The sequence below is a fragment of the Schistocerca piceifrons genome, chromosome 4 (assembly GCF_021461385.2).
Source record: "Schistocerca piceifrons isolate TAMUIC-IGC-003096 chromosome 4, iqSchPice1.1, whole genome shotgun sequence".
NCBI lineage: Eukaryota > Metazoa > Arthropoda > Insecta > Orthoptera > Acrididae > Schistocerca > Schistocerca piceifrons.
Genome location: NC_060141.1, coordinates 457,318,062 through 457,341,459, shown reverse-complemented (window position 1 = coordinate 457,341,459; position 23,398 = coordinate 457,318,062). Strand labels below are relative to the sequence as shown.

Below are 23,398 nucleotides of genomic sequence, written 5' to 3'. Positions count from 1 at the left end.
TGTTGCTAATATTTGCCTCTTTTTCAGCTAATGATTGTCTGTCTGACAGGCGGTCAGTATTGGAAGAACAGAAAGCTGGCAGTGATAAACTGTATGTGCCAGAGTGCACTCCTGATGGGCGCTTTCAGAAAATACAATGCTACAATTCAACAGGTTTGCTTATATTCATATTTTTCTCGATGCTTTAAAATGTGGAGATAAGAATTAATTTTGTATAATATTTATTTTCTAATTAAATAAGTCCGCTGAAAAGTCTGTAAATAATAAAGGCATTATTCTTCCGCTTACATAGGGTATTCCTGTTATTATAAAGTCACTTCAGTACTTTTTTAAACTTCCCTTTAGCCACCAAACAATTATTGTGGGTAAAACTTAATTGTAGCCATCACAGACAACAGACAAAATTAGAAAGGAACAGTTCGTCAGCAAAGACACAAGTTGGAAAACGATGAGGAAATGTACTGCATGATGAGGGCCATTAAAACCTAACAAAGCAACTGGAACATGACATCACAGGAATACAGAACCATTTTCAGGAATAATCATAAATAAAAATAATACAATATTGTATCCTACCCAATATGTATATACATTTGTAGATGGTGAAAATAAAAGTTCTGATTGATGGGTAGTGTTGTATTGTCATATTCAATTAACTATTTCACACAGAATGTGACATCTTTCATGTTGTTAATTATGATACCATATGCAGGTTATTGTTGGTGTGTTCATGAAGACAGCGGCAAGCCAATACCAGGAACACCTGTGAAAGATCAGATACCAAAATGCGATGCAGTTCCTGCTCCAAGAAGGCCAATGAATGGTAATGATGTTAGAGTAAGGCATAAATAGAATAAGTTCAATGTGTTTCACAAGTAATTTTAAAATTGGTGTACTTCGATTTAGGTTGTTCTGAGCCCCGTAAGCAGTTGTTCCTTAAAGAGCTTATGGACATGATGTCAAAGAAAATGATATCTGCAAGGAACAGGACCAGTCAAGAAAGGTAATAAACAATACATCTTATTATATTACCTGACTATGTTCAGCAGTGTGTGTGTGTGTGTGTGTGTGTGTGTGTGTGTGTGTGTTTCCTAATGCATCCCCCAGTTTTTTACTCTTTTTGTAAGGGTTACAAAATTAAATAACAAAGGAAATAATTTGTTGTCCTGTCAGTATATTTTAAATGAAAAATGACCTGTGTAAAGCCTAAGGCAGCCACACTCTAATGATTTGTAAAGATTATTTTTGGATCAATTATGAATGTAAGTAGTTATCTGTAGAATCTAGCATTTACAGAAGTTAAAGAGCATTTAAATAACAAAGTAAAGTTAAAGTGTAAGTACCCTTGACTGAAAACTTTAAGTACCATCTCAATTATGTATGTCCTCATAATCAAAGAATAATGAATTGTCTAAAGTTTCCCACTACACAACTGACACAAAGTATTGGAACAAGATAACTGGTGTTCTACGAATTGGGGCATGGAATGTCAGATCCCTTAATCCGGCAGGTAGGTTAGAAAATTTAAAAAGAGAAATGGATAGGTTAACGTTAGATATAGTGGGAATTAGGTGGCAGGAGGAACAAGACTTATGGTCAGGTGGATACAGGGTTATAAATACAAAATCGAATGGGGGTAATGCAGGAGTAGGTTTAATAATGAATAAAAAATAGGAGTGTGGGTAAGCTACTAAAAACAGCATAGTGAATGCATTATTGCGGCCAAGATAGATACGAAGCCCATGCCTACCACGGTAGTAAAAGTTTATATGCCAACTAGCTCCGCAGATGAAGAGATTGATGAAATGTATGATGAGATAAAAGAAATTATTCAGATAGTGAAGGGAGATGAAAAGTTAATAGTCATGTGGGATTGGAATTCGACAGTAGGAAAAGGAAGAGAAGGAAATGTAGTAGGTGAATATGGAATGGGGGGTAAGAAATGAAAGAGGAAGCTGCCTGATACAATTTTGCACAGAGCACAACTTAATCATAACAAACACTTGGTTCAAGAATCGTGAAAGAAGGTTGTATAAATGGAAGAGGCCTGGAGATCCTGGAAGTTTTCAGATAGATTATATAATGTTAAGACAGAGATTTAGGAATCAGGTTTTAAATTGTAAGACATTTCCGGGGGCAGATGTGGACTCTGACCACAATCTACTGGTTATGAACTGTAGATTAGAACTGAAGAAACTGCAAAAAGGTGGGAATTGAATGAGATGTGATGGGCAAAATACCCTCAGACTTCAAAAAGAATATAATAATTCCAGTCCCAAAGAAAGCAGGTGTTGACAGATGTAAAAATTACCAAACTATCAGTTTAATAAGCCTCAGCTGCAAAATACTAATACGAATTCTTTACAGATGAATGGAAAATCTGGTAGAGGCTGACCTCAGGGAAGATCAGTTTGGATTCTGTAGAAATGTTGGAACACATGAGGCAATACTGACCTTATGACTTATCTTAGAAAATAGATCAAGGAAAAGCAAACCTACATTTCTAGCATTTGTAGACTTACAGAAAGCTTTTGATAATGTTGACTGGAATACTCTGTTTCAGATTCTAAAGGTGGCAGGGGTAAAATACAGGGAGCAAAAGGCTATTTACAATTAAAGGGAAGCAGTGGTTTGGAAGGGAGTGAGACAGGCTTGTAGCCTATCCCCAATGTTATTCAATCTGTATATTGAACAAGCATTAAAGGAAACAAAAGAAAAATTCAGAATAGGAATTAAAATCCATGGAGAAGAAATAAAAACTTTGAGGTTTGCTGATGACATCATAATTCTGTCAGAAACAGCAAAGGACTTGGAAGAGCAGTTGAACGGAATGGACAGTGTCTTGAAAGGAGGATATAAGATGAACATCAACAACAGCAAAATGAGGATAATGGGATGTAGTCAAATTAAATCGGGCAATGCTGCAGGAATTAGATTAGGAAATGAGACACTTAAAGTAGTAGATTAGTTTTGCTATTTGTGGAGCAAAATAACTGTTGGTTGAAGTAGAGAGGATGTAAAATGTAGACTGGCAATGGCAAAGAAGGCTTTTCTGAAGAAGAGAAATTTGTTAACATCGAGTATAGATTTAAGTGTCAGGAAGTCGTTTCTGAAAGTATTTGTATGGAGTGTAGCCATGTGTGGAAGTGAAATGCAGACGATAAATAGCTTGGACAAGAAGAGAATAGAAGTTTTCAAAATGTGGTGCTACAGAAGAGTGCTGAAGGTTAGACGGGTAGGTCACATAACTAATGAAGAGGTATTGAATAAAATTGGGGAGAAGAGAGATTTGTGGCACAACTTGACTAGAAGAAGGGATTGGTTGGAAGGACACGTTCTGAGGCATCAAGGGATCACAAATTTAGTATTGGATGCCAGTGTGGAAGGTAAAAATTGCAGAGGGAGACCAAGGGATGAATACACTAAGCAGATTCATTTATTTATTTATTTATTTATTTCTTGTTCCGTAGATCCAGTTAGTGAGTCAATCACAAGGATATGGAACGTGTCAAATTGTACAGGTTTCAATTTAAACTTACAATAAATACAAGGGCAATTCAATGGAAAATTGTACATAGTTTAAGTAAGACATACTATAAATAAAGTAACAGATACAATGTCAGCTAGATAACATAACTACCATTTGACAGAAAAAGGAGTTTCAAATAAAGGTTAAAGATAAGAGCACAAAGTTAAATCAGATATTAGACCTACAAGAGTAAATACATGTACAGCCAATCTGTTGTTACAAAAAGTGCGCTAATGCCCAAATGCACAATAAAATCAATTGAACTACTTCTAGACACAATAAGTTTAGTGATGGTATACATTTTCTTTCAGGTATTCATCCACAGTATAATAAGATTTCTCTGTCAGGTAATCTTTGAGAACTTGTTTAAATTTTGGCAGTTCTGTATGAACACATTTGATATGTAGTGGTAGAGCATTGAACAGCTTAATGCTGGAGTAGTAAACTCCTTTTTGTACCAGAGTGAGACGTTTCATTTCTAAATGTAGATTGTTTTTGTTTCTGGTGTTATAACCATGGAATTTACTGTTGTCTTGGTAGATGGAATAATTTTTGCACACAAAGGTCAGCAAGGAAAAAATATACTGTGAGGCAGTTGTTAGGATACCTATCTTCTGAAACAAGTGCCTGCAAGAGTGTCTTTGATGGACCCCACACATTATTCTGATTGCTTTTTTTTGGATGGTGAAAACTTTTTTTGCAAGTGGTTGGTTCCCCCAGAATATGATAGTATATGACATCAATGAGTGGAAGTAGCCAAAGTAGGCAACCTTAATAGTGTCAACTTCAGCCACTGAAGAAATTACCCGTAATGCAAATGTTGCCGAGCTAAGTTTTTTACATAGATGAAGAATGTGAACCGACCAATTACATTTACTGTCTATGTAAGCACCCAGGAATTTTGTGTCTTCAACTTTCTGTATTGGTTGATCTCTACATTTTATGTTAATTTCGTCGGGATTACTTTGTGATGTATGGAACCTCATATAATGAGTTTTATCTGCATTGAGCGAGAGACCATTTGAGGAGAACCAATTTAAGATGTCATTAAAAACAGTATTTGTAGTTTTTTCAAGATCATGATCAATCAAATCGTCAATTAGAATTGTGGTATCATCGGCAAACAGGGTAAATTTGCTGTTTGTCTCAGAACAAAGAGGAAGATCATTAATAAAGATGAGGAAAAGCAGTGGGCCCAAAACGGAGCCCTGAGGCACACCACACGTTATCGTGCCCCATTCAGACGAGGCAGGTTCTCCAGAAGAGCCATTTAGCATTACAGTCTGCTTCCGATCCTGTAGATATGATTGTAGCCACAAGCCAACAGTACCACCTAAACCATAGTATTCTGCCTTTTTCCAAAGAATTTGGTGGTTTACACAGTCAAAGGCTTTCGTAAGATCACAAAAAATACCCACTGGAGACATTTTTTTGTTAATGGCTTCCAAAACTTGGTTGCTGAAAGAGAATATTGCCTGTTCAGTACAAAGACCGGCACGAAACCCAAACTGATTTTTGCTTAAGATACTGTGGATGTTGAGATGGTCTACAATCCTCCTGTGCACGAGTTTTTCTAGAATTTTCGAGAAGGTAGTTAATAGGGATATTGGGCGATAGTTTGTAACAATGCTTTTATCCCCTTTTTTAAAGAGAGGAATCACTACAGCCAACTTAAGTCTGTCAGGGACAATCCCATCTTGTAGGGATGCATTGAATATGTTGCATAAGACGGGACTAACAAATTTATAACAGTGTTTCAGTATTTTACTAGAAATATTGTCCACACCAGCAGAATTTTTATTTTTTAATGATCTAATTACTCTTATGACTTCGCTTACAGTAACTGGAGGTAAGGATAACTGAGGGATTCTGTTGCTAATAGCTTTCTGTAAGAGGGACAATGATTCTTCCATAGAACCATTACAGCCTGTCTTCTCTGCTGCTCTGAAAAAGTGGTTATTAAATATTTCTGCAACCAACTCAGGTTTCTTTATGATACTGTCCCCTGTATTAATCTCTACCTGAGACATGTTCCCTGTTGTCCTGCCAGTTTCCCTCTTTATTACATTCCATATAGTTTTAATTTTATTTTCTGAGCTTTCAATTTCTGATTTTATGCACATACTTTTAGATTTATTTATAACCTTCTTGAGAATGCTACAGTAAAGTTTGTAGTGTTGTCGTTTCTTTGGATCATTACAAGTCCTGAGAGAACTGTATAACATCCTCTTTGTTCTACAAGATGTTATTATCCCTGTAGTGATCCAAGACTTCTTGGCATTGCCTATATTACTATTTCTAACTACTTTTTTGGGAAAGATGGACTCAAATACAGACATGAATTCATTTAAAAATGAATTGTACTTTTTGTTTACATCTGTTTCCCTATAAACTCGGCTCCAGTCTATCTCTTTTAGGCTATCATTGAATTTTTTAAGGCCCTGTTCATTTATTATTCTAAAAGATTTCCAAGAATGCTCGGAACTGTTGCACACACTGATGTAATTGAGCCTAAGCAATTGACCACCATGATCAGAAAGGCCAGTGATTGGATGTACAGTGATCTCATTCCATGTAGACTTATCTATAAATATATTATCTATCAGACTTTTACTGTTAACAGTAATCCTAGTTGGGAAATCTACTATTGCCATCAGATTATAAGACTCCATTAAATGTACTAAATCAGCTTTACTATTGCTCTCATTTAGGAAATCAACATTAAAGTCACCAGTAATTATCAAGTTCTTGGACTTTGAGTACAGTATGGATAATAAAGAATCTAAGTGCTTAAGAAATACATTCAAATTCCCTGAGGGAGATCTATACAGTGCTAACACTACAGCCGTGAAGTCATTTACAGTAATCTCAACACCACATACTTCAATTTGTTGCTCTATACAATGGCTCTTTAAATCTAATGCATTGTAAGATACGTTGTTTTTTACATAAATTACCACTCCACCTTTTTCCATGATGGTTCTAGAGTAATGTGTTGCCTGACAGTAACCACTTAGTTGCAACCTTTCAATATCCTTCACATGATGTTCACTAAAACATAATACATCAGTATCTTTTATTCCTTGTGGTTCCTCTAACAGAACAGTAATGTCATTTACTTTATTACCAAGTCCTCCCACATTTTGGTGAAAAATCGTCATTTCTTTGGAATTAGAGACAGATCTAAACTTTTGCCTAAAAAATTATCGGTAGCTACAGACACAGTACGTTCATTACTAACAATTTCCTGAAACATTTGAGTTTGAAACCGAGTCTGACTTGATGGTTGGAGCCATTCAAGTGCGATTGGTTCCAACTTTGGGGTACATTTGTGGACTTCTTCCAATATTTTTGTTTTTAAGAGGGTACCTAATGCTTTTTTTCCTGATCTGTTCAGGTGCATACCGTGTCTTGTAAATAAATCTCGTCCAAAACTGCTTACATCTACAACACAAGTATTTTTAAAATGCTTACACAACTTTGCTAACTTAGAGTTCGTTTGAGAGATAGCTTCATTTACACAGGACTGTGGAATTAAGTCATGTCTCTTTGGAATGTTCACAACAAATACCTTAGACTGATGAAGCGCCGATATTTTCTTCCTGAGCGACTGTATGGCATCATTCCCTTTGTTGCAGGCAACGTTGTTTGAGCCACCTATTAAGATCACACACTCGTTTTTTACTTTTTCAGGATCACACCCCGCTACAACTTCTTGAAGTTTAGCACCTGGCTTCACAATTCCACAAACATCGGCAGCATTAAAACTGCTTTTCACTATATCAGCCATGCCTCTACCATGACTATCAGCGAAAATGTGAAAACGATTTGTTGATGTTTCACTCACAGCAGACTGGATCACACCACTGCCACTTTCATTGCTGTTAACTGAACGTTGTGGCTTTGGAAGATCAAACCTAACCTTTTTCCGATAGTTTATCGGCACAATCTTCTTAAGATTGTTTTCACTTTCAGTGAGACTATTACTAGAACAAAGTATATCAAAATTGTTTACATTCTCGAACCTCGAAACATTTGCTGTACACGAATTTTTAGTGCCGATTGTTTGACGCTTGTTGTGTACTACCTTCCATTCTGATGATTTATCAGCGTCATTTTGCACCAATGTAGCCATGTTCTCGCGAAAGTTTTTGTCCTTCTGTCTGTCTTGAAGCAATGGATCCATGTTTCGCTTCGACTTCAGTTCCATATTTTCGGACTTCAGGCTGTCGATTTCTATTCTTAGACTGCTGATTACACATTGTAAACTAGCAATACGCTCATTATACTTTAATAATTCACTTTTGCAACTTACACACAAATTTTTAACGGCTTCACTGTAACTCATTTTTGGAGTAAAATCGTGGATATCTACACACGCCGCCATCTTGAAGAGATGTAGGTTGCAGTCGGTACTGGGAGATGAAGAAGCTTGCACAGGATAGAGTAGCATATAGAGCTGCATCAAAACAGTCTCTGGACTGAAGACCACAACAACATCCTCTCAGGTTCAGTAGGTGGAGAGATCTCTCTCATACCCTGTATACCAATGGTCACAACAAATTTAGCCATTCATTTTAAGTGACTTCAGTTCCCAATGAAGGTTTCATTTGTAGTAACAATAAATAAGACTCAAGGTCAGAGGAGGGGGAGGGAGTTTAGGGTAGATATATATCCAATTCCCTTACGCGCTCCCAGTCCCCGTACGCGCTCCCAGTTCCCGTACGCGCTCCCAGTTCCCGTACGCGCTCCCAGTTCCCGTACGCGCTCCCAGTTCCCGTACATATTTAGTAATGGCAAAGTATTGCCAGGTTCACTAATACTTCATATTACAATAATACCATAGTTTAAAAATGTGTCTTACTACAACTTTTAGATACAGAAGGTAGATTGTACTTTTATATGTAAACTATACGTGGAGAGAGTATATGAAAGCCTGTTAGTTACCTAAATGTGTGGAGTAGATGCATGGTTTATATCAAGGCTTATTTACTTACCAAATGTCTGGAGTCTTATCAGTTATATATTTATATAATAGAGGGAAACATTCCACGTGGGAAAAATATATCTAAAAAGAAAGATGATGAAACTTACCAAACAAAAGCGCTGGCAGGTCGACAGACACACAAACAAACACAAACATACACACAAAATTCTAGCTTTCGCAACCAATGGTTGCCTCGTCAGGAAAGAGGGAAGGAGAAGGAAAGACAAAAGGATATGGGTTTTAAGGGAGAGGGTAAGGAGTCATTCCAATCCCGGGAGAGGAAAGACTTACCTTAGGGGGAAAAAAGGACAGGTATACACTCGCACACACACACATATCCATCCACACATACACAGACACAAGCAGACATGTCTGCTTGTGTCTGTGTATGTGTGGATGGATATGTGTGTGTGTGCGAGTGTATACCTGTCCTTTTTTCCCCCTAAGGTAAGTCTTTCCTCTCCCGGGATTGGAATGACTCCTTACCCTCTCCCTTAAAACCCATATCCTTTTGTCTTTCCTTCTCCTTCCCTCTTTCCTGACGAGGCAACCATTGGTTGCGAAAGCTAGAATTTTGTGTGTATGTTTGTGTTTGTTTGTGTGTCTGTCGACCTGCCAGCGCTTTTGTTTGGTAAGTTTCATCATCTTTCTTTTCAGTTATATATTTATATATATATAATAGAGAGAAACATTCCACGTGGGAAAAATATATCTAAAAAGAAAGATGATGAAACTTACCAGACAAAAGCGCTGGCAGGTCGATAGACACACAAACAAACACAAACATACACACAAAATTCTAGCTTTCGCAACCAATGGTTGCCTCGTCAGGAAAGAGGGAAGGAGAAGGAAAGACAAAAGGATATGGGTTTTAAGGGAGAGGGTAAGGAGTCATTCCAATCCCGGGAGCGGAAAGACTTACCTTAGGGGGAAAAAAGGACAGGTATACACTCGCGCACACACACACATATCCATCCACACATACACAGACATAAGCAGACATTTGTAAAGGCAAAGAGTTTGGGCAGAGATGTCAGTCGGGGCGGATGTACAGAGGCAAAGATGAAGTTGAAAGACAGGTGAGGTATGAGCGGCGGCAAATTGAAATTAGAAATTAGTGGAGATTGAGGCCTGGTGGATAGCGAGAAGAAAGGAAAGTTTCATCATCTTTCTTTTTAGATATATATATATATATGTGTGTGTGTGTGTGTGTGTGTGTGTGTGTGTGTGTGTGTGTGTGTGTTTGTTTGAAGATACATGAAATATTCGTGAGTATGTGTTCAGAAGGATTTGAGCTGAAACATAATAGTATAAAAGAGAAGATTAGGATTTTAATGTCCCATCAGTGTCTAGTCATAATGTGCAGAGCACATGCTCAGATAGAGGAAGGACAAGAAAAAAAAATCTGGTTTTTCCATTTCAAAACAATCATCTTGACATATGCTTTGATTTTGGGAAATCATGGAAGAGCTAAATCTGGGTGGTCAGGCAAGAATTTAAACACCATCCTCGATAATGCAACTTTGGAGTCTTACCATAAAGAATTTGGTAGAAATATTCTTTAATATCTTTCATCAATTAAGGATCTTAGAATTGTGCACTCGATCACAAGTTTATTAATTCAGATGGACAGTTTTGTGAGAATGTTACTTGAAATACAGTGGAAAACATGTTATGCATCATGGAGGATTTCCTTGGAATTCCAAGAGTGCACATTCAAATTTCAGTATTATGCCAAACTTGCTCAGTGAAATAGCCATCAAACCAAGGGCAAAAATGAGACCAAGTGTCAGTATGGAACAATAATATCAAAGGGTGTAATATTAGATGATGTGTAAATTCAAGAGACAATGAACAGTCTCCAAGAAATGAGTACACAAATGTGACCACAAGATGGGATGGCTGCCATCTTATCTACAGGGCTGTACTGACTCTGACAGCTTGATTAAGAATGTTACCTCAACTTGGAATACTGTGATTGGTATTGACCTGTTTGTGCCAACAGTTTGGCAACCTCTGGTGTTGACTTTTTTGATGATGACATGAGCTACAAAGCATTGGCTTCTGTTGTCCAGAAGCTATGAAGGCCTCTGACTGCAGTAGGTACTTGAGTACCATCACTAGCACACTGAGTGATGAAATGTAATGTTTTCAGATGAACCCTGTTTTAACCTGCATTACAGCAATCGCTACACACAATTTAAATTCAATAGTGGTGATCACAATCTGCCAACATGTAATCTGAACAGCAAGTAATAAATGAGGGAGATTTTAAAGGCCTAGGAACTTGCACTCCTTCAGGAAACATCATATTCCACATTTCAGCAGAATCATACCCTCCCACATTTTGCAAGGGATATGTCAACCATCTTGAGAGAATGTGTGCCACTACCCGCAGGTCTACACATTCAGTATGATGTGTGCCATACAAAACATGTATGGCGTACGGTTGGTCAGAAAGATATAGCTTGTCATCCAGCAACCACTATTGATGTTTTGTCGGCTTGTAAACAAACCATATAAAAAGAGTGCTCTAAGGACATGTTCATATCCTCTGTGATTCCATTCCATGATGTTTAGAGGCTCTAATTGCAGTAGGTAATGACTTCACACCATACGGAATTAATACCAATCATCAATGCATTGCCATGTACACATCGTCGTACAAAGTTTAATTGCATGGTATTTCAAACATTTATTGTGTTACTTCCTTCCATACATATGTCTTAGAATGAGCATGATGGTAAAATTGAGCATTTGACAGGTTTACTGCCACTCATTTATGTGATACACTATTTACAAATCAACCAGAAAAGGGTAGGGGTGAGTAGTGGCTTGACTTTGGTACACAATGTATCCTCCATCCACACACTCCAAGGTGTCTTACAGTGCATAAATGTAAATAAGGGTTTTCAAAAATGGTGAGTTTGAACTAATAAAGCATGTATAGGTAAACTGGTCCCTTCCTGAAAAATACATCCAAATCATTATTTCCTAGAAACATGAATATGCAGATCTTTAGGAAATGGGGGCTTATAAAGTTCCCTCTTTAAAAACTCCATTGGATTAATCTGAACTTCAAACCTTTACAAACACATTTTAAATTGAGTCACTTAAGACTGGGCTTTCTCACAAATACCCCTGTTTATCTACATATGTCTCATTAACCAATCACTCTGCACCTGCTGTAGATAACTCTTTGAGTTGTAAGCTTACAAGGCATACTGCCTTTTAAAAAAAGTAGGGTATACTTATCCATGAGAGTTAAATAATGTATCAATGTTCTTAAAAGCTTGTAACGGAACATATTAAAGGCTTTACTTTACCAAAGTATGCGATACCCTCCAAATTCAACCAGTTTGAGTATTTATGATTATAGAAAAGTTATTGTGTATGTTAACAATGATTGCATAACATGTCTCCATAAACAGTCAACCCATTAAATTATACTGAATAACTGACCCACACAAAAGTTAATATCACTTGATCACTGATACAGCAAATGTCATCATGTAAAAACACTAAGTTCATCTTAAATAATTAATATGAAGTACGAAAAATAGTGGCCAACTTAGGTATTTTGGATCTCCTTAAATAAAAATCACCCAGTGAAACCTATTTGTTCACTAGGAGCGTTTTCACTCAGTATTCACGTAATCAATCCTATTTTAGACGAAAACCAATGTAATTCTTAATAATTCATGTTATTTACTTATTTATGCAAATTATAGAAGTCAATTGACAAACTTCTAAAAAACGGCCTTTTTGTAACAAAGAATTATTCTGTCAAGTCAACAAATCTGTCTGTCATTTTAATAACATGTTAAATTATGTCACTTGATGCAAATTAATGACTTTTCTGCACAAATTATGATAACAGATGTACATGTGACTTATAAACTATATCTCTTTTTAGTAGTTCTTTGATAATGTTATAAATACAAGCAGCAAGAAGGGTCGGGGCGCAGTCGGAATGTCACTTTGGTAAAGTGTGTTTGTGTGTTATTGTTTGAGGTGGATAAACAATGCAAAGAACATGTAAAGGAAGTACTACTTTGTGTTGTGTCATGGTCTTTGGTGGACAGTGGAATTAAGATGGCCACCAGAGTAATAAATATTTGAAGTTTACATATTTGTTGGTTTCGCTTGTTCTTTATCATCAAAAGCACATAAAAAACACGGGACCTCATCTTTTTACCCCTATACAACCAGATTTAGAGCCAGCATCAACATCGAGACACAGCAGCGATCCAGCAAGCAGCAGCGATTACTACAATGCATTTTAATGGTGCCAACCTAACATCAAGTGCTAACAAGCTCCGTAAATGGGAGTGAATAGTGCGATTATAGCAATTAGCAATATCTATGACTAGGCATACATTACAAGCTCCAGAAAGAAATAATTTCTAAATTGTTTCTAGAACAAGCTACCAATTTTACCTTTGATTTTGTGCCTATTATAAATCAGTTTTATACTTTTTATGGTACCTATGACTACTGAGCAATTAAATAGAAAATATTCAAGTAATCAAACCAGAAAAACATCATATGTGGATAACATGGCTCAACTAATAAAGTGGTAGTAAGAGTATAGGGGGATAAAATTTAAGTGGGGTGATAAGTCTGAAGATTTATTTTTGTTCTGCAGCCAATCTCGACCCTTGCTACCATCATCACCAGAAGAGGAAATTGCCGTGTGGAATTTCAACGCACTTGATAAGAATAAAAGCAAGGTATGTATACATTTAAATCATTACAAACTCATAATTCATACATCTGGCTTTTTTCCCTTTTCTCTTACAGGTCAACTAAGAACTAGGTGTAAGCTGCTTATTCAACTTTGTTTCCTCCAATACTAATCTGCCTTCTCTTCTGCTACTCATTTTCTTCTTGTTGGTGTTCTTGATACATTTTCTCTTGAAACCTTCTCACTTCGTAATTATGTTTCTATATTTTGATCTATCTTCAATTTTTGGTTATTTGTTCCACAACGAGCTTTTATCGGCAATTGTTATTTATACCAGTTTGCATCAAATAGTCATGCACTTTGAATGAAAAGGAGAGTATTTCTTAGTCTGGAATAGAGATGAAAACAGTATTAACGAAGTTTATTTTCTATAGTGATGGTACATGTCACACAATAATGTGTGTCATTTTTAGTGCTATCTGCAAAATGTTTGGTGTACAGCTTTCCAAAGTACTGTTGTTTGTTTCACTTTAATTGATGAACTAGATATTGTGTAGCATCATAAAATTGTTTCAAACATTTTATTGTCGATGGAAACTTATTAAGCCATTTAAGGTTCATAAGGTGTATAACAGACTAGTGTGTCAAGAACCAAAAGCATATCCAACTGAAAACAGAATAACCAAATATTGCAACACCTGGTATTAACATGTACGAAGAATGGACAGTAAACAACTTCCCAATCTAGCCTCAGCTTACAAACTGGCAGCAGTAAGAGACAATCCATGAAGGTGGACAGTATGAGACACTCCATGAAGGTGGAAGAGGCTTAGTGCCTAAACCATGAAATGTAGGTGAAGATCAAGAATAAGTAGTCTGATCCTTCAAACATGATTATCTTGAATGACATTCCAAAACTGCAACCAGAGATGAAAACAGCCAGGAAGTCCACAATATGATCTGGATGGTCAATAATTAAAAATATATGAAATAGCTGACACCATATCAGAAAAGTGTCAACAGACTATAAGGTCATTCTGAGCAAGATAGGCTCTCATTTTGTGTGCTGACCAACGACAAATACTAAGATAAATTACTTGGTACTGTTCCAACATTTTAAAAAGAATCGTAAGTATTTTGTACAGCAATCTGTTACAGTGGGCACCACTTAGGTCCACTGTTGCATTTTAAAATGAAACAGTAATCAAAGCAGTGGGAAGGATTAAGTCTAGCAATGAGGAACATACTATTAAGTAATCCTCAACCCTCTCAAAGTGGCATTCTGGTGCTAACCCAAGGTGTGAAATACACTCTTTTAACTTTCAGCCACACCTACACCCAACCACTTGTAACATGAAAGATCCAGGTACCTCCCCTATGCACTCTCACAGCATGTCGTCCTCCAGACCCATTCAGGGGCAGGGCTTTCAGGGAAAACAATCGTATCATATACCAGCTCTGCTGTAATTTCTGCACAGTCTTGTACATGAGCATGCCCACCAATCAGCTGTCCACCAGGAGGAATGGTCACCACCAAATTGAGACCAGGAGCAGAGTTGACCATCCATTGGCTGACCATGCTCCTGAACCCAACAGCTCAACTTCAACGGCTGCTTCACAAACTATGCCATCGGTATCCCAAACACTCTCCTCCATATCAGCTTCTCTGAACTACATAAATGGGATTTTCCTTACAACACATACTTCTACCCAGTAATCCTCCTAGCCTCAACCTTTGCTGGCTACCACTCCACACTCATCTCCAACACTGTCCCCATTATACCCACTCACTCATTCTACACTCATATCTTCATTTCTGCTTTCTCATTCTTCCTCTATTCTATCTCCCCTTTCCAGTTCACTCGTTCACGCCATTGTACATCCCACAGAAATCCCTTTGCCTTCACCAGACAAAGCTCACCAGTGTGATATCCCTAGTCAGTGGGAGTACTGGTTTCACCTCTCACCAGTTAGCCTTCATTCATTCATTTCTTTCACCCTCCATAACCATTTCTGCCTCCATTTTCCCTTGCTCAGTCCACTTACTACAAACCTTCACACCAGTCAACCTGCAGTGCCAGTACAATGTTATCAACCTGTACTAGTTATATTTGAAGGAGGACGTTGAATGCTTAACAGTGTTTCCAATCTTGTGCATTAGTTTATCAACCTCTTAATGCTTCGAGTATATGGTGAGTTGTCACCTTTACTCATTTATTATCTATAGTCTCTCAAAGACTTCCCATTAACAAATTTTTATAATCTTCAATTGGACTTGAATAATGTTCACAGATTTAAGAATGCTGATGCAGAAGTATATTTATCTATAATAATTTGCTGTGAAAATACTAATTATCCAAAGCATACATGTAGATGAAAATTATTTTTCCAGAAGAGGTCAATGCTTAGTGAAGAAGTTTCAATCTCGAGTTCACAGTATCTGAATTTTCTAAGTGTCCTTGAAAGGTCACTGGAAGGGATGCCCCCCTCCCCCTCCCCCCCCCTCCCCCCCTCTCCCCCCCCCCCCTCTCTCTCTCTCCCCCTTTCTCTCTCTCTCTATAAAAATTTCTGTAGCACATGGGTCACATTCTTGTAGAGTTCTTAGAAGCAAGACTTTGAAGAAGTATAGAGTTGCCTTTAATGGCCAATTACTTCACATGAATGAATTGAAAATTGGTCAGCATTTCACTTTCTTGTTAAATGGCAGCAATAAGTAGGGTACAAAATAAATTTAAAAGGAGTTAGTAAAATACTCAAGCACACTTATTTACACAGATGTCTTCACCTAAGTAATTACAACATTACTTCAGATAAATTTTTTGGTTTCCTAATGTTGAAGGCTAGATCTAGAAAAAAATAAATTTTGAAATGGCATAATTTAATAGTGTTCTTTTTTCCTTTTTAATACAGGTCCTAGAGAGAAAGGAGTGGAAACACTTCCGAACAATGGTAACTGCCAACAAGCTGTTGCGGAAATGTGGTAAAAGATTTCCACGATACTGCGACATCAATCTTGATAGGAAAATAAGTCTGACAGAGTGGCTTAACTGTTTAAGCAGCAGTGAAGAAAGCATTTGTAAGTTATTTCTTCCTTTATAGTATCAATTTTTCAAATCCAACAATCCAGTTCAGTTAAGAGATGGTGAGTCATACAGTAGCAGTAAATTGGCAACATTACATGATGTGAACAATCAAACATCCCGTGAGCGGATACTACAATGTTAGAGTATGCATTTACACATCAGCAAACTAAGATGTGGAACAGGATAAAGAGAGACAAAAATTGATATGACATTCATTGATGCACTGCATTCCAGTTTTCCCATTACAGCTCTTTCTGGTATAAATATTGAACACAGTAACACCACAGTTTTTGAAAATCTGTGTATTTCAGTGGCAACTTTGGCTGGAAAATAGAATGCCAGTATCAGATTTATCCAATCACTGATTCAGATGTTCTCAAGGACCACTAATTGTGTACACAATGGGCATTTAGTGACAGACTCAAGGTCAAGTGTCAAGACATTCATATCCATTTTGGCTCAATATAATCATTCTTGGTATGTATTGTTACTGGTTGTGAAACATGGATCCAGCATCATACTCCAGAAATAGAAAAGTAGTAGTCACAATTTGTTGCATACTTTTTCTACAGTCAAGAGCTAGTTCTACCTGAAATCCTGTGTCAGTAGTATCCTTTTCACTCTTCTGGCATTTGAATGGGCTGATATTTTTAAACATTATTGGGAGTGGTGTGAATAATCCAATGCAGTTAAAGAAAATAGTTAAAGTCAGACTGCAGTAGAGAATTTCTGTCCTCTAGAGGACTTGATGATTTATGAAAGTTATTGACTGGTTTTGCACGAACAAGATAGCTTTAACTAGCCATGGGCAACCTTTGGTGGCTTGTGGGCTTGATTCACATACTTACATAAGCTAGCAGGCCACTTTGTCATGTGACCCAACAGTGGCACTCCTAGCACATAAAGAAAAAACATTTGTGTCCATGGCTTGGTGCTAAGCTGTCCAGCTTGCCAACACAATAAATTATACTCTGAATACATTTTTTCAAGAGAACAAGAATTTATTATACAAAGAAAATCTCAAACTTTTTATCCAAACTGAAAATTGTTGTTTTAATTTTGTCTTCCCACAGTTGTTTTTTAGGCTGTTTTTGAGCAGTGTGTTTTGTAGAACAATGCCTTTTTATACTATATTCCTTCAAAAGAGAGATTCACTACACATCATCTTTGTACATGATAAAGAAATAATGCTCTGTCCAATTCACCTGAAACTGGTGACATTCGGAATCTCTTTTTCTCTTCTTAACTCAAAGTAATTTTGTGAATAAAATCAGTAAAGGTGCGTGGAAAGACTTGTAAAACTAACAGACAAGTAACATAGAACTTTACAAGTGAATTGACAGCAAATAACTAGTTTGTTTGTGAAGTTATGACCCCTTGTTCAAATTGCCATATTTCACAACTACTCAGTAATTTTCATGCCAGCTTTGTCTACAACCAAAGTTTGCAATCTATCAATGTGTAGTGCAGATGAAGACAGTAAGCACTAAATAACATGTGTTTGTTGACGGCACTGACCCAGAGACCAAAATACTTCCCACACCTCTTCAAGGTAGTGAGCTGTTTCTCATAGTCTTCACATGCACATAACTTCGCTCTCTGACTAGGAGCATATTTCTCTTTGCTGTTCAGATGCAGTGGGGGCAAAATGGCATTGCACACAAGAGAGAAACCCAAAATTCATTGGTATGCATCATGAGCTGCTAAATCAAAGAGAGCTGAGTGTCCGCAGCAATATCCAAAACTTCATTCTGGGCGGAGTGCAATATGTGCACCTCTCTCCCTTGCCCACAGATTTCTTCTGCAGGCCCTAATGAAACCAATTGAGGTCCACATCTGGCTTGCCAGTGCTTTAAATTTTAAGAAAACATAGATCATCTAGTTTAGCACAGTGAAAAATACTCCACTACCTGTTAACCTGGTACACTAACAAGAAGTGATGAACAGGGTAGGAAATTCTGAGTTTTGGGTATGAATAAAATCTTGTGGGTTTTTGGGTCACATCATTTCGAATAAAACACTCTAGCTTCCGATGGCTCTCTGGGCCATCGTTGCCAGGAGTAAATGACTTCTGAATGCCAGGCCTGGCACTGTTTCCCACTTATATAGGCATGATCACAGCAACTGTTATCAACTTTAATCTACATAGATATTCCACAAACCACTGTATGGTGCATAGTGAAGGATACACTGCAACACTACTAAGCATTTCCTTTTCTGTTCCGCTCGCAAATAGAGTGAGGAAAAGAAGACTGTCTGTATGCCTCCACATGAGCCCTAATTTCTCCTATCTTATCTTCATGGTCCTTGCGCACAATTTATGTTTGCGGCAGTAGACTCATTTGGCAGTCAGCTTCAAATGCCAGTTCTCTAAATTTTCTCAAGAGTGTATCTCAAAAAGAACATTACCTTCCCTCTAGGGATTCTTATTTGTGTTCATGAAGCATCTCTGTAACACTTACATGTTGTTCAAACATACCGGTAACAAATTTAGCAGCCTTGCCTCTGAACTGATTCAAAGTCATCCTTCAGTCCAACCCGGTATGGATCCCAAACATTCGAACAGTACTCAAAAATAGGTCACACCAGTTTCCTATATGTGATCTCCTTTACAGGTGAACCACTCTCACCTAAAATTTTCCCAAAAAACTGAAGTCGACCATTTGCCTTCCCTACCAAAGTTCTCACATACTAGTTCTATTTCTTATAGAGAGTGAAAATGATGCATGCACATAAGGCAAGTTGCACAGCTCACAGCAGCTCCAGTCTGTTGCATACATGTTAATGAAAACTTAAAGTAGAAAATCCAAATAGTAGACCAGCTAAAACATTAGGTTTAGCTACTTTAGCTGCAAGAATAATTGTTGACTTTGGGGATAAGGAGTCAGTAAGATCTTTTTATTCACTGATGTCTTGCCAGATAACACCTTGATTAGGCAAAAACTATTTGTTGCACAAAAGAAAGTAATTAGAATTATATGTGGGGTTCACTCACTTAAAATTTGTAGGCATCTCTTTTAACACCATAATGCCCAGCTTAGATCTGTCCAAAAGAACACCCATGGAAGGTCAACTGACCACTAAGGTTTTTATCACATTTTTAAAAAGCTTTATTTTAGAAAATGTAATGATATTTCATATTTGCCATTAATAATGATTTTACTGTTTTTTCATAATAATAATAATAATAATAATAATAATGTGGGCCATTCTTACTTGAACTTGATAAATTTTATTTTTATGTTACATAATACAAAAATAAGTGACACCATATAAGAGATACATAGAATTGCTTATATTTTCAATGTTTGTGTTTTACATGATATAACATAGATGTCAAATGTTATCAGAGGATTTCTTAGCTATATACTTTTATCCAGAACAAGAAAGTACTGTTTGACTAAGCTACTCCAGTGTGCTTTTTACACATCTGTTTAATTAGACATGAACCACGTGCTATTTTTTCACACATAAAACACACACATCTAGCTTTTTATGTTGCACAGTCCAACCTGGCAAGGTTTTCATTTAGTTTGCTTAGATGTTCCTCCTCCTCCATCAGCTATGAAAGTAGATGAAGTCGAGAGTGAGAATTTCTGTCTTGTACCACTAATTCTTCTACAGCCTTCATTATAAAAGACAATCAAGAGATGATAGAATCTGTTGTCAACTTGTGAAGGGTGTGAGCATTTGTCACAGAGTGATGTACTTCTCGCAAGTGAGAGACTGTTTACTCTTAGGACAATGTATCTTTGACTTGTTATATTGTATGTTCTGTGATATGTAATAAAGTGTTGTAAGACTGCTAATCGCTGCTCTACTGTGATTCACGACATAAGACTCTGGTGCCGAAACCCGGGATAGACTTTGCCCGAGACAATTCCACGATTGTCGTAGTGAACCGAATTCTGGACGCACGTCGCGCGGCAATACTACGACGGGGTTTACTGCAGTGATTTGTTACACCACGCAACAAGCTCTTCGACGACAACTGCCATCATACACAGCTAAGTTCAATTGAATTATCACGCAACATGTTTTGTAGTGCCATTTGTAAAGGCAACTGATTACATTATTGCCGCTGTGTACTGCTATTGTAGCTGTTCGATTAGCGCTTTAACGAATTATCAGATCCTACGCTACGCCTGTAGATTGTTTATGACTAGTGCTGCCATCTAGCGACCATCAATTGAACTACTTCGACTAGCGATCCAAAGATAACGCCTTACTAGGACCAGCTGATCGCTAGCCGACACTGCTTTAAACTTTCGAGTAATCGGACGGAATGGACGTGCCAGACCACAAACCAGAAGCGCAATTACACTCTCTAAAGAGAAAACGTATGAGAGAAAGAGCAAACATTACGCGACTCGTGGCGGAAGTTGCAAGGTTGCCCGACGCATCGGAAATCGCGGATTATAAATATTACAATGACAGATTGGGAAGCGTTCTGGACCGCCTCGTTAAATTAGATGAGGATATTCACGAGTTGTTAGACGATGGCGAATACGAAGATGATGTTCCTAAATGCGAAGATTATATAGACACCGCGAAACTCACAATTTCCCGATTGTCTCACGAAATAGAAAAACAGCTTGCGAAATCGGTAGCAGACATAAAGATTCCCGACAATCCGCTGGCACAATCTGTAACAATGAGTGTTCCCACAGCTTCAGTAAAACTTCCGCTGATCAAACTTGAGCCTTTTTCAGGCGGTATTGAGACATGGGCGCGATTCTGGGAGCAGTTTGAGCAGCCGGTTGACAAAGATCCGACGGTAACTACAATCAATAAACACATTTTTCTTCGCGGCTATCTCTCGGGAGAACCAAAGCATTTAGTGGACGGTATTGCGGTGACGGCCGAGACGTACGCAGAAACGAAGAGGATTCTCAGAGCGCGTTATGGCAACAAGGATCGAATACTTCAAGCCCACTTAGATTATCTTGAAGCCATAAAACCAATTAAGCTGTCCACCCCAGAGGAACTTAATTCAACATTCATTGAATGCCAGCGACGTATTCAAGCTCTCCGGGCACTTGGGGAAGACGTGAACGGATACGGTCGAGTCCTCGCGCCGAAAATTTTACGCGCTTTTCCGGATGATATATGCCGCCGCTGGATAATTCACGCCAAGTGTACAGGAATATCCGAAGGGGACATTTTGCAACTGATGGAGTTTCTGAACGAGGAAGTCGACGGGGCGCTTACCACGCAGAAGATACGTGGTGAATTTTCAAGCACATCTAGTAACCTTCCCACAACGTCCACACTTCACGTACATGCGAAATCTAAAAGATCGACTCCGAAGGATACAAGCGTAAAGGAACCATTCTGCGTCTTTTGTGAATCTGACAGTCATTGGGCGCAAGGCTGTAAGAAGATCGTACGCGTTAATGATCGAATAGATAAATTGAAACTAGCAAACAGATGCTTTCTTTGTCTTCAACGTGGCCACAAAGTGTCAAATTGCAAAAAGAAAGAAAACGCTCGGTGTGTTAACTGTAAAAGACTGCATCATTAGTCCATTTGTGAGGAACGAAAGGATATTAGGGGTCCTGCGGGTCAGACAAACGTTACTTCCGTGGGAAAGGTATCTGTCGCTCCCCACGGATACACGTACCTTCAGACAGCTCAAGTATGCGTCTCAGGACCTACAGGATTGAGCAGGACAACGCGATGTCTACTGGACGCAGGTAGTCAGTCCAGCTTCATAGCAAAATCGCTGATTGATGATCTCAAACTGCAAACGATAGACCGACAAGAACTGTCTGTTTGTTCCTTTGAATCAAACCCTACATGCCCACGCCACCGCAGGCTTGTTTAGTTTAATATGAAGGGGCTTTGGCAGAATTCTTCAGTGCCACTTACTGCCTTCAAAAGTACTCACGTTATTTCTCACCAGCCTTCAGTTCCACAACATATAAAGAGTTTACCAGATGCCCGTAAGATTACGCTAGCAGATCTGAAAACCGATTCAACAGAAGATCTTCCCATGGAGATTCTTGTAGGAGGCGATTTTTATTGGAAGATAGTGAAGCACAATTCGCCCATATGCATCTCTGAAACCTTAGTATTAGTTCCTTCTCTGTTTGGCTGGATACTTAGTGGTAACAAGTCACAAGCCTGTGTGCATGCAACCGTGGTAAATTTTGCTCAGACTGACCGATCTCCTTTGCACTCTGACAATGATTTCAGACGCTTTTGGGACTTGGAAACTATAGGGATTACTGCCGATCAGGATCTACCTGTGAACAACAAGGATACAAGACTTCTTGAAGAGTTTAGAGCATCTTTCTCTATAAAGGATCATCGAGCAGTCGTTACACTTCCCAAAATGCAACATAAAGTGCTTTCGAGTAACAGACCTATCGCGGGAAAATGATTCAAGCACCTCAGGGAAAGATTTCAACGTCAAGAGACATTTAAGCAAATGTATTTCGATCTTATGATAGACTACATTATGAAGGGGCAAGTAGAGGTCGCTCCCACCCCACTCTCAGGAAAGGAGCTATTTTATCTCCCTCATCATGCAGTGGGGAAGGAGAAATACGGAACCACTAAGTGGAGAATAGTCTTTGACGCCTCATCTCACGAAAACAATGCACCTTCTCTGAATGAGGTATTAGAAGTAGGACCGAACCTATTACCAGAGATTCTGGAAATTTTACTGCATTTCAGATTATATTCTACGGCTATCGTCGCGGACATCACATAAGCTTTCCTTCAATTAACCTTGAACGAAAAGGACAAAGACTTGACCAGATTTTTCTGGTTCAAGATTAGCCAGGATCAAACAGGAAATCTTCAAACAATGGACGAACTAACAGAATACCGTTTTAACAGACTCCCATTCGGCCTGACCTGCAGCCCATTTTTACTTTCTGCAACACTAAGAGAACTTGCCGACAAGTGTATGACAGCATTTCCCACCGCAGCACCACTTATAAACAAGACTGCATACATGGACGATTTTGTGATCTCAGTAGAAGGTGATAATTTGGTGATAACTATATACTATGAACTTCTAACCCTAATGAAATTGATCAGTCTCCCCTTATCAAAATGGGCTACCAACTGTGAAAAACTCCACACTATCTGGAGGGCAGAAG

The 23,398-nt window shown here is 38.1% G+C and overlaps 1 protein-coding gene across 3 annotated transcripts in view; it reads left to right on the top strand.

The window, feature by feature from the left end:
* The window catches only part of LOC124796286 (SPARC-related modular calcium-binding protein 2), an 814,488-nt gene that overhangs the window by 779,946 nt on the left and 11,144 nt on the right, over positions 1 to 23,398 (top strand). For all 3 annotated transcript variants that reach the window (XM_047260407.1, XM_047260406.1, XM_047260405.1), the window contains 5 exons: positions 28 to 153; positions 713 to 823; positions 907 to 1,003; positions 13,165 to 13,249; positions 16,114 to 16,279. In XM_047260407.1, the coding sequence (XP_047116363.1) occupies positions 28 to 153; positions 713 to 823; positions 907 to 1,003; positions 13,165 to 13,249; positions 16,114 to 16,279 (585 nt within the window). The remainder of the gene's footprint in view (positions 1 to 27; positions 154 to 712; positions 824 to 906; positions 1,004 to 13,164; positions 13,250 to 16,113; positions 16,280 to 23,398) is intronic.